This window comes from Microchirus variegatus (genome assembly GCF_963457635.1).
Source record: "Microchirus variegatus genome assembly, chromosome: 22".
In the NCBI taxonomy this organism is placed as follows: domain Eukaryota; kingdom Metazoa; phylum Chordata; class Actinopteri; order Pleuronectiformes; family Soleidae; genus Microchirus; species Microchirus variegatus.
In genome coordinates this window covers 1794572-1807360 of record NC_139823.1, presented here as the reverse complement: position 1 = coordinate 1807360, position 12789 = coordinate 1794572, and the positions used below count along the sequence as shown (strand labels likewise).

Here is a 12789-nt window from a genome sequence, read left to right as displayed (position 1 = left end):
CTATATACTGTACTAAGGGAAGCAATCTGATTTCTGCAGACATCATACATTTCACAGTTGCTATTAAAACTGTGGTAACGGCGCAACTGTGTCATAATTTGACAAATAGTGATGGCACATTACACATTTAAAAAAAATGTGGGGATAGTATGTGCCAGTTTCCTTTAACGCAGCTAAAGACGTTTAAGAACATGATGATTTCTACGATAATCCACCCCCCTGCTGTTACAGCAGTACTTTGCTTGTCATTGTCTGTGTGTATGTGCCTTTGTGACATATTGAAAAACGCTGACAAGAAAACCTGGTAACACATTATGCATGGTCTCAAAACATGTGTCCGTGACACGTTAAGATGAAGACATGAAGATGCACTAATTCATTTTAATAATATAAAATAGAATTAAATTGACAGATTGAGCCTTGTCTTAAGGTTACTAAATCCAACGGACAGCCCACATAAAGCACACTTACACCTAATGTTTGTTTGATATGAATCACACTGTTGTATGCGTGATAAAGTGAGAGAGTAGTCAATGGGTGGGGTTCATCAAAGGTTTCTTGGGTAGCATTTGTTTAGCAGTGAAGTTGTAACCAACTGAGAACTTGTTGTTTCACTTGTGCAGGTGTTTAAAGAGACCAGCATTTGGTTCGTCTGTTTTGTCTAAGGTGGAAATATTAGCTAATTCCAATTTGAAAGGACTATAGTTTAACATTTAAGGAGGGTTTATTGTCAGAGACTGAATATACTACTCATAGATGTTTGTTTAATGGCTTGGTCATTTGGTTTTCATAACCTTGGAAGCTTACCAAGCAAATGAAAAGAATGGCATCCTTTCTGTTACAAGAAGGCCACGGCAGTTCCCTGACACTCTTGTGTACCCACGCCTATCGCCCCATGAGCACCCCCACGACCCGGTGGTGGAGGATAAAGCGGTAGATAATAGATGGATGGATTTCTTCATCATGGCATCTGTTAGGCAGCAATGTCAACATTTTCTCCTCAAAGTGTAAGAAGCAGGAAAAGTGGTCAAGCGTAAGGTTTTGAGCGAGTTTGACAAGGGCCAAATTCTGATTGCTAGACTGGACTGGAGCAGAGCATCTCCAAAACTGCAGCTGTTGTGGGGTGTTCCCAGTCTGCAGTGGTCAGTATCTACCAAAAGTGTTCGAAGGAAGGAACAGTGGTGAACTGGTAACAAGGTTCTGCGGAAAACAAATTCTATACTGAACTGTGTAAATCACCTCCTTCACTGTTCATTTGAGGTCCTTCCCTCAGGCCAGAGATTTAGAGTTCCCTGTTTTAAGTCCAACAGGACAAAGAACTCTTTTATTCCCAGTGCAATACGTTTGTTAAATTTGCACAACTCTTTGCACAAAGAGAAGAAAATAGGATAGTGTTTTTTACCTTTAACTTATATTAGCTAGTTTATCTCTCTGTTGTGTGTCCTTGTGTACCACCTAACTAAGCCTTGTTGCAGACCATGTACACCTGTACACCCTTTCATAGAAACTGTATTCCCTGATGACGGTGGCCTCAGCAGGATAATAGTTAGAGTACATCCAATTTTATATCCAATATGTCAGGCTCACCATTAGGTGTCACTAGTTCTTACACACTGGAGCTTTAAATCAGGGGTCTCAAACTCAAATGACCTGGGGGCCAATGTTCACAATATTGCATCATGATATCACACGTAAACATTTATTTTAAATGACATAAATAATAGTGTGGACAACTGTAATTAAAAATTGTACCAGGAGCCGTTTCGGCCACTGCCATTCGTGGCTCGGGCCCTAACAAGTGTATTTATATATGTAATTGAATGTTGTATATGATGCATTTAATAATGGGATAATTATGACCAAATGTCTTATTATTACTGTTATAATAAACATAGATAGCAAACATATATTCTATCACCTCGCTGACAGCTGTGACTCAGCTACACACTGTGTTTAAAAGAAGGTGAGGTCATGGGCCTTGTTTTCATTATAACATGATATTAAGTGGGGAGCCGCATGTAACCAATTGGGGGGCCGCATGTGGCCCCTGGCCGCCAGTTTGAGACCCCTGCTTTAAATGGTAGGATGTAGTTACAACTACTGTGTACAAGTATTACCTTTATGCAATAACTATACATACGTACAGGAATATAATAATGTGTTCTAAATACTGAAGACATAATCACTCTTCTGAATCCACAGGTGACCAGACGTCTGTCTGTCTGTCTGTCTGTCTGCACCCCCACCTGTCTGCTCACACATCCACAGCGTGATAATGTTTCCTTACAGGCGTGTTTTTAACAGACTGAAGTCATCGATCCACGTCCACTGCGGCCACAAACACGCGCACTTTGTCACTTTTGTTTCCCAGAGAGCATTCATGTAACCGCCGTCACACACAAACACAACCAGAGCGCTGTTTTCCCTGCAGAGAGAAACGCTCTTACCTGACAACAAACACAGCATCACAGTCTCCCTCCGACACACAGCAGCGGTTTAAATCACGTGTTTCCTCCTCTTCTACATTTCTTCATACATCATCGCATCAAACGTGAAGTTCATGTTATTCCCCCGGCGCAGATGTTCTGCTCAGTTCGTCTTCTCTCATTCAGGCTCTCAGAAGTCGCTTTTAAATAGAGGATTGGATTCTACAACAAGGAAGGACACCCTCTGCAGGACTGCTTTCACACACGTGTTACACTGAATATATTATAGTCATTATTCATTCACATTTAAACAAACAAAAATAAGCCCATGAAGTTGATTTATATTTGATTTATATTTATATGGCTATTAATAGAGGAGACAATTTAATTTTATTCTGGACTACTGAGTTTGAGATGAAATCCTTCCATGAACAAAATGCATCAAGAATCTGAGCAAATGTCATGACATTCTGTTTTTTTTCACCATTTCAAGTTTGTGCGTTTATATTTTTTGTTGAGTATACTTTGAATGAAATTAAAAAAAAATATATTTGGATTTCATGTAGCTCATGCTTGAGAAAACCTGCCTGGCATAAGTATGTGGATCCAAAGATGGACAGGACTCCATTTGTGTACTTCTTCATGTACACATTACTTCATTTAAGTGTCGGAAATGGCTTTTGGGGAGGTTTTTACAATATCTCATTTGACGTAGACATTGGATGTGACGTACAAAAAAGGTGGAAAATATGGAAACACTAGACACAGAAAAACTAGAAAAGCACTTGGAGAGTGCAGACCTCCGCCAAGGCAGTTCAGCAAACTCCTACACCCCACGGATCATGCCCAAAATGTAATCACTTGTTCCTGGTCCCATTGTGGACATTTCCTGAAAATTTCATCCATCCGTCTGTGACTTTTCGAGTTATGTTGCTAACAGACAGACAAACAAACTCCAGTGAAAACATGTACCTCCTTGGCAGAGGTCAATAAACATGTTTTTTTCTTCAAAGCTACAAGGAGCCACTGCAGAGAGGCTGAAGAGCTGCAGGTTGCAGACCCCTGACAGACTGATCTGATTGTAGGGTTATATATCGATTAAACCAAATCTCAAATGTAACATTCCATTTACTATTTGTAGCAAATGGAAAGTTCCAGTTAATATCAGAATATTGAAGTGAATTACTATATTACTATATTATTACTATTACTATATATTAGGTGCACATGGTCTCTTAGTCCTGCTTTCTGTTCACTGAGATGCAGACATGATGTCACACGGCCCCAAAACTGTCCCACGATCTCAAGTGAGCTCACAGTGAAATGAGAAGTGACCTTTTCACCCTGTGAACCTATTATCTACATTCTGTCATAGACACCAATAAATACCAAATATTCCCTCTTTGTTTAAGCATGCCTTATGTCTCACTAAAGCTGTGATGATTAAACTACATGTTTTGCATGATGACATGCTGAGTGTGGTTCGAAAAGACATTTTTCTATAAAACCAAAGGTGTTCTATGCACACTGACTTAGCTGTTTTTACTTAAACAAAAACAAAATCAATCTATTTTCACAACCGTTGATAAACCTGAACCTTTTCCACTTTTGTGTGCTGCTGTCATATTAAAGAATGATGTGACAGACTTTACAATAAACATTATACTTGTCATCAATGCCATTCTTTATGTATAGGCCCATAAGCCTACTGAATCCGTTATATAAGCAAGAGAGACCTCTGCTGGAGCTCTGTGGTAATCACAATCTTCCTCAGAAAACAGATTCCTCTAAAACAAAAAAGGAGTCAGAATTACATTTTTCAAGGGTTTAAAGCTACATGCTGAGCAGTTTGAGTGAATAAACCAACAAACACTAATTGATGATTGCGGTGTGTGAGAAATATAATCGTTTATTTAGGATAAAAGTGTATACAATTCATTTACTTCAAGGTGGAGCTTGTTGAGTCATGTGAATGAACCGTGGACAAGGTTAATATATAAGCCGGATTTTGTGGATACGTAGTTTAATCACTTCTCTTGCCAACCATTATTGCTGCCAAGTGTCTGGAAGCTTCTCTATGTCAATAATGATTTCTCACAAATGATTAACTTTAAGGGGGTGGTTTGCTTATGCAGGTGGTGCACCGTCAGTGCTGCAGTATAATACTGCACGTGGAAATGTACACCCCATTTCACACAAGGAGCAGAACCACATTTTGGACAGTGAGCTTAGTCATATGTGAAATGCAATGCCTAATGAAATAAAACTGATGCAAGATTTCAAAACTTTAAAGGTCAAGAACTGGCTGAAAACAAACAAAAGGAGATTGTAGCCACTTTTAATATGTGGAGTCTCAATAAAAGCACACTGTTTTGGAGTGTATGAGTGTGTGTGCACATTTTTACATAGTAATAGGTAGATGAGAGATAGGTCTCAAATTGTTGTCATTTTTACTGTACATGTGCTACTCTTTATCTGTGAAAAGCCCAGCCAGGGACGGAAGTTGCAGTTGCTACACACTCTTTGTGTAGTACAGGGGTCTGCAACCTGCGTCTCTAGAGCCTCATGTGGCTCTTCAGCCTCTCTGTAGCGGCTCCTTCTAGCGCTGAAGAAAAAACTATTCATGTTTTTCAAATTTTTTTGTCAAGATTAAGGCGTAAATAAAAATGTTTTGATGTTTTATCCGTCACCTCCAGTTGAAAACCTCCCCCAAAAGCTAATAAAAATTTTATTAGCTTTTTTTTTAATAGTATTTAATACTATAAATAGTTTTATTCGTCGTTTTTCTACACTTTAAAGGTTGGGTATCAACTTGCGACAAACTGTGGTTCTTTAAATAGAGTATATGTGTAAAAAAAACAACTTTACATGTGATTTTGTCTTCATTTTTAGGATCAAATAGGTTTTGTGGCTCCAGATTAATTTTATTTGGGTTAAGATTCTAAAGGTTGCAGACCCCTGGTGTAGTACATCAGGTGCATTTTATGTCCACAACGTCTCACTGCATTGTCCCTGATAAATAAAGATGTATTGATTGATTGAAAGTTAAAGTGAAAACATTTGGCTCGCAGTAGTAGTGAAAGTCTTCCGAATGAGCGTAAAAAAAGGAGAAAAAAAACAGTCATTTTGAAATATCCAATACTACAGATAACAGCGGTGTCAAAGGATACACAGTTAGACACACCTGTCCACAATTACTATCTGCTTTCACGTCCACAATAGACACACAGCTCACACAGAGGATGAGTTTGAACAAATACAGTTCTACTCTGTTACATATATTTTTTTTATTACCTGACTTGTTTCCAAACCATGTCAAAACTTTTTTTTACTGCAGTTTCTTAAACTTAATACATTACATTTCTTTTTTTTTAGTCTGTTGAACTCATCCTGTATCATGATGACTATTAAGAATTAATTTTATAAATGAATGTTGGACGGCTTTTGGACCTGCTGGGACACCCACACAAACAATACCAACAAGCAAAAACACAACAATACAAACTATAACAACAAAAAAGCAACAACAATCCTATACAATTCAATAAACAATATTTGAAGAAAAAAAAAATAATAAATTAAATAATACTAATGAAAAATAAATAAATAATAATAATAACAATAAACAAGTAATGTTTAAAAAAAGGTAAATAAACAGAAAAAAAAAATCTATAAATAAAAATATTGGTACGGAACATAACATAATTAACATCATGTTCTATTAAATTATATTTACAGATAGAGTACAGAGGTAAGTATATTCATGTCTGCGGGTTTATATGTGCAGGTAGTATGTATATGCTTATATGTATGAATGGGTAGGTAAATATGTATTGTTGATCTGTACCAATGTCTTTATTTATAGATTTTTTTTCTGTTTAATACATTTTGTAGGATTACCTTTGACTTGGGTTTCACTAAGTGAAACAGAGTAGACTGGATGAAATAAAAACAGGACTTAAAAACCTGCCTCAAAACTCCAGCAGAGCAGTGACTCAGCAGCACCTCATAACCTTCCATTATAGCGCTCCGTGTGTCTTGGCCATAACAACTACAGAAAATCCACATTAATCAAAAGAATAAAACATGTGTATGAATGTATTGCTTCAGTCAGCCTAAAATAACAAGCATTTCAACAAGCTTTGAATTGTAATCACTGCGTAGGGGTATTTGGAAGTATTTCAAGTCAAAGTCAAGGTTGAGCCTTTGTTAGCACACTGATTACATTTGTGTACAGATGTCTATGGAGTCATTGCTCAACAGACGTCCACTCAATATTTGCACTGCTGTCACAAAATGTCTGCATCAAAACTGATCAGTTTAACTCACTAAGATTGTTCCTTTCTTCCAAAATGGAATTTTATTACCTCATAATTATACATTGGCCCGGAGGTGCAAAACACAAACGCAAATCACAAAACACAACACAAATCATAAGCACAAACACAAATCACAAATGAAAATCAAAAAACGCAAATCACAAAACACAACACAAATCAAAAACCCAAACGCAAATCACAAATCAAAAAACACAAACGCAAAATCTTACTAAAACTAACTCAAAACAGAAACACAAATCACACAACGCAAACACAAAAGCAGAAAACACAAAATCATAAACTCACTTTAGCTCAATCAGTGTTTTCTGCTTTTGTGTTTGCGTTGTGTGATTTGTGTTTGCGTTGTGAGTTAAAGTTTTTCGTGTTTTCTGCTTTTGTGTTTGTGTTGTGTGATTTGCATTTCCGTTTTGAGTTAATGTTTTTGTGTTTTCTGCTTTTGTGTTTGCGTTTTTGATTTGTGTTTGTGTTTTTTGAGTTGCGCTTGTGTTTTTGATTTGCGTTTGCGTTTTTGATTTGTTTTGCTTTGTGATTTGCTTTTGTGTTTTGCACCTCAGGGCCACCGTATAATTATACTGAAACGCTGATATAAGACGTGTGATTATACTGTGCTGTTGAGGATGAGAGTGGTGAGTTTACCAAAGCCCTATAGTTTTGAAACATGTCTAATAATTATTACTGTACTTTTGATTTCACAAAGATTTTGCTTTGTGCAAATGACTCACTGTCATCATGTGCATTAGTTGTTGATTTCATTCATACAGATTACTGACTGTGATTAGGAATGAGACATTTAAACACTGTCGGCTTCTTCTATCATCCTTTGTTCAATCGCACACAGCATTCTATTCTCTGTTAATGTTCACCATACAAACCTTACATAGCAGCTATTACAAGGATTGACAAACATGTTGTCAGCACTTTTCTATTTACTCTGTGGGTTCACTGAGTCAGTCACCCCAAACCTGGATCAAGTCCAGACAGGCCATGATACACATCTTGCAAGTTCTACAATGTTACAGATAGTACTATTAATAAAGTCTACAAAGAGTTTTCACACCAGTTCAAAAGTCCCTCTTTGTTAGAATATCATGCTCAAATTGATGGAATTCACGGAAGCTTATGCTGTTAATATACTGTACTAACAACAGCGAGTATAATTGATTTGATCTGCAATGTTTCACATTTATTGAAGGTTAATTTTACTTTGGTTACAAATTGACAGTTAAAAATATTGCTGCCATATTGAGTGTCTTTCGAAATTGAAATGTATTGGGACTGTAATCAGTAACATGGACCGTGCTCTAATAATGATATAGGCTTACATAAAGGGCAGTACTATTGATTTCATGTTTTACAGTGAACAAGAGCCTTTGGAATTCTCTGAATTTCCGCCCGCCTCGTAGCTGTTCTGACTTTGGGGACGTCTGAGTTTGAGTGGCACAGGACTTGGGTTCATCAAATAAAGGGGGCGTCTTTGATTAACCCACAACATCTGCACATTGTCCTCATCCTCCTCCACATATGTTGCTCAATGTGACAGTGTTTCGTCTGAGCCCTACGAAATAAAAGGCTGCCGGAGCAGCAGTCATTGTAGCCCAGCTCCACTGTCTCTCAGGACTGCTGACCATGAAGCCTCTCACCCATGTCGTGTGTCTCTGCCTGGCCCTGTCTCTGGCATGGGCTCATATGTAAGTAGTCTTGCACTCTACTTTTTTTAAAATATATATTTTTTTTTCTCCTTTCTGAGCTGCTGGTGAGTCATGAGAACTGAGAAGAAGACTGAGAACTTTTAATTCTCTTTTAACCCATATATAAAATGTCCGCTATAAAGGATCAGATGTGATAAAAATGCTTTGTTTTCTCTTTGTTTATCCAGGCATGTCTCACATGACTCACATGACTCACATGACTCACATGACTCACATCATTCACATGATTCACATGATTCAGGTGAGTTTTATGCATTCACACACATTTCTCAATATGTCGCTGTTGCTAATACTAGTACTAAATTTAAAACTTTCTTTTTTATTATTATTTTGCAGACATCCCTGATCATTGTCATGGTCTTGAGATGGACGCAGTTGCAGTGGACGAAGATGAAGTACCTTACTTTTTCAAGGGTAAGTCCCATGTGTTCTGGCCCTATATGAATAACATTGTTTGCAGTGCATTACATCACTGAGCGCTGCTTCACTTGAACTCCATGGAGTTTTAGTTCAGAGCTTGTGGAATAAAATGTGTGTTGTTGTATCTAAATCCTATATCTCTGTCTATCAGGCGACCATCTGCTCAAGGGTTTCCATGGCAAACCTGAGCTGTTTAATGAGACCTTTGCCGAGATGGACGACCATCACCACCTGAGCCATGTAGATGCTGCTTTCCTCATGCACTACGAAGAAAGCCATGAACACGACCACATGTTTTTCTTCTTGGTACGGTCAAGTCTTTGACTCCCTTGATCCTTAAAATATTGTCTGAATTGGTGAGGATCAGCAGTGAATATGAGTTACTGTTATGGCCTGTTTATAACAGTTAAAAACAAAGTTTACCAGGTCAGGTGATGAAGAAGCTCAGGCTTTTAGACACAGGCGGAAAATGATCATCTTGCTTTACCTGCACTACCTTCCTTTTGGAAAACCACCCACGTTCATATATTTGAATATTTCGATTGTACAAACATGCGCGTAACTTCACTTCTAAACTGGTGCCTTTGCTGGTTGTACTTTGATGCAGGATGAGAAAGTGTACAGCTATCATAAACACAAGCTGGAAGACGGATTCCCCAAGAACATTAGCGAGGTCTTCCCTGGAATCCCTGACCACCTGGATGCTGCCATAGGATGTCCCAAAGCTGACTGCGGTGAAGACTCTGTCATCTTCTTCAAAGGTTAGTCTTTAGTTGAATCCTTCTTTGTTGTAAGAAAGGCTTAAAACATGTTTCTTTCTTTGCTACAGCTTGTATAAATGACATTGTAGTACATGTCATACGAGATTCAGAACTATCCTGTCTAAACCTATACGTTGATATACCTATAACAATATTTGAGTCTGGTTTTTGTCTTCATGTTGAAGTTTTCTCTCTCCACTGATGCCTAGTGCATTCTCATTGTGTTAACTGCTGGGTTTCTCTTGGGTTTCTGCCTTACTCAGCAAAGTGCCTGTATTTATGTTGTGATGTGGCACTATTCAAATAAAATTCAAGCTAAATTAATTTAGTAAAGACGCAAATTCCAGTGCACAAGTCACTGTGGAGAAAAACCCCAGTCTGACCTCCTGTATTAGAAGTGAATCAATGACCCTGAGGTTAGATGGCTGACTCATAACTCTACAATGACCTTACGATGTTCAACCAGTGCACATCACATACTGTATATATATATACTGTACATATATGTACTTTTTTTTTCTGTAGAACACGAAATCTACCACTACAATGTCAAAACCAAGGCTGTGGAAGAGAAGGAGTTCAAGACCATGCCAAACTGCACGGCTGCTTTCCGCTTTTTGGGCCACTACTACTGCTTCCACGGACACTTGTTCTCCAAGTTCGACCCAAAGACTGGTGACGTGCACGGAAAATACCCCAAAGAGGTCCGCGACTACTTCATGAGATGTGCCAATTACAGTAAGTGAAAAGATATTTTTTGTGTGGTCAATCAGATTTCGTTGAGCAAACAATCTGCAGATAATTACTGTTTCCTTTCCTATCCATGTTGGAGATGAATTAAATGAAAGTAATGTTTCCCTTTCACTCACTTCACTGTCTAGGTAGCGAAAGTGACAACGCTGAGAGAGAACAATGCAGCCGTGTTCACCTCGATGCCATCACTTCTGACCATGATGGAAACATGTATGCTTTCAGAGGTGAGATCTGAGTGTTTCATGAGTTTCTATGCAAAAAGACAAAAAAACAGACACACACAGACAGAAATTATAAGCATAACCTCTTTGGCAGAGGTTAATACATGAGCGGTAACGTACTGTACATGAAGATCATAACAGTTTTGATTTTAAAACCTCCGTTATTTTATTTATTTTATTATAAACAAAATCACATGCAGTGGTAGTCTGCACTGAAAGCAGGTATTTACATATTCCAGACTTAGCTCTGACATGCTGTGCATGTTCATATTTATGCCACAATATGGAAATGTGGCCAAATACAGAGGCCCTGTTAATATGGTTAGCAGTGAGTTGGTCTGGAATGAGAAACACACAGCAATTTCCACAAGCAACAAGGATAAGCTGATTTGTATTTAATTCCATTAATGCACAAACATTAAAGGAAAGACCAATTAATTCAATAAGCCAGAAATTAAACAAACCAGGCACATAGACTACATACTTTAACAGTTGGTCACATGCGGTTGTTATGGTTTCTTGTTACAAAGACTTTCTCATTTAGTTTGTGTTCATTTTCCATCTTGCAGTGTTACAGTTTAAGCAATTCTCTTGTTTTGCAGGCCACCATTTCATCTACAGAGCTGCGGGTGATACCAATCTGACAGCTGACGTCATTGAGAATGTCTTCCACGAGGTGCACAGTGAGCTGGATGCTGTTTTCACTTACGAGGATCATCTTTACATGATCAAGGTAAACTACAGCAACAACAACACGATCATCACTCTCTCTCAAGGTCAAAACAGGACATTTATGATCATTTGTTTCTCCTCAGGACGACCATCTGTATGTTTACAATGCTACAACACACCCCACCCTCCTGGATGGTTACCCCAAGTCTGTGAAGGAAGAGCTGGGCGTTGAGGGTCACATTGATGCTGCATTCATCTGTGAGGACCATCACATCGCTCACATCGTCAAAGGTAAAGAAGCTGCCAGCAGATTCACTGGAACTGAACCAGACACAAGGTCCAGCTAAGCTCAGTTAGCCAAGTGCAATCACATTGATCAAGGACATAGAGACACTTTGGAAGTTGATAAATGATCACACTCTTTTGGGGGGAAAAAACATAAGGATTAGGCAGATAAAACAACAAGTAACCAACAAGACAGCTAGGCTAGAAAGAATGATTCACATGTCCTCCTGTCTGCTGTGCTCATGGGACCGTATCTATGTTCCCCGGTCCAATGTTTCCCGCTTTGTATGTGACCGGGGAACATATGACCCTTTCTCTAAAATAGGGTCCTATGTTCCCCGATGTTCACCCAAAGGGTCCTATGTTCCCCGCGTTCACACTATGGACCCGGGGAACATAGGACCCTAAACCTAACTCTAACCCTAACCCTAACCCTTTACCCTGGAGCTCCACACCCAGGCTTCCACAAAGTGGGGAACATAGGACCTTTTTTGGGAAAAACGGGGAACATCGGACCCTTTTTTTTTTTTTTTAAAGTCTGATGCTCCCCGATCGGGGAACATAGGACCCGGGGAACATAGGTACGACCCCGTGCTCATCTGTCCCTCTGTCTGTTGTCCACCAGGTAACCACGTCTATGATGTGGAAATGAAGGCCAGCCATCGGGTTATCGGTCAAGAGCACCCAATTGCCCTGTTCAAGACGATTGATGCTGCCAAGTGTGACAAAGACGGAATTAAGGTGATCGTAGGCAACCACTACTACACCTTTGAGAGCCTCATGCTGTTGGCTGCTGGCAAGTCCCTGCCTGAGCAGCACAGAGTCTCCGAAGACCTGTTTGGGTGTGATCACTAAGAGGTCTTATTCACAGGATTGTGCAGAATGTCACACACACCACAGTGAAACATGGATTACAGCACCAACGACACCTGATAACAAAGTCACCACCTATGTGTTTCACATAGTTTTTGTTCTTGCCTCAAACTAACCCTCAGTTTTGTTTCTTTCTAGAAGAGTTTTCATATTTCATTACTAAAGTGGCCCTCCATGTAACTTAAGGGCACAACATGTTTTGTTTTTCTGTGATTCATTGTGAATGGTGTCATTGTGAATAAAGAGGAGAAGCAGCAAACGTGTCGTCTTCTTTGCACTAAAAGAGTGTTCATAGTGGGATTTTCTCACATAAATTGTCTTATTATTTA

General features: G+C 38.8%; 1 protein-coding gene across 1 annotated transcript; it reads left to right on the top strand.

Moving 5' to 3' along the window:
• Window positions 1–8392: 8392 nt before the first annotated feature.
• hpxa (hemopexin a) lies at window positions 8393–12442 on the top strand (the record flags this gene model as incomplete). Its single annotated transcript, XM_083908393.1, has 10 exons — window positions 8393–8454; window positions 8643–8716; window positions 8812–8889; window positions 9047–9201; window positions 9503–9656; window positions 10182–10398; window positions 10542–10633; window positions 11233–11363; window positions 11446–11593; window positions 12213–12442. 10 exons carry the CDS (start codon window positions 8393–8395, stop codon window positions 12440–12442), a joined length of 1341 nt encoding a protein of 446 aa, XP_083764519.1.
• Between the last annotated feature and the right edge of the window lie 347 nt (window positions 12443–12789).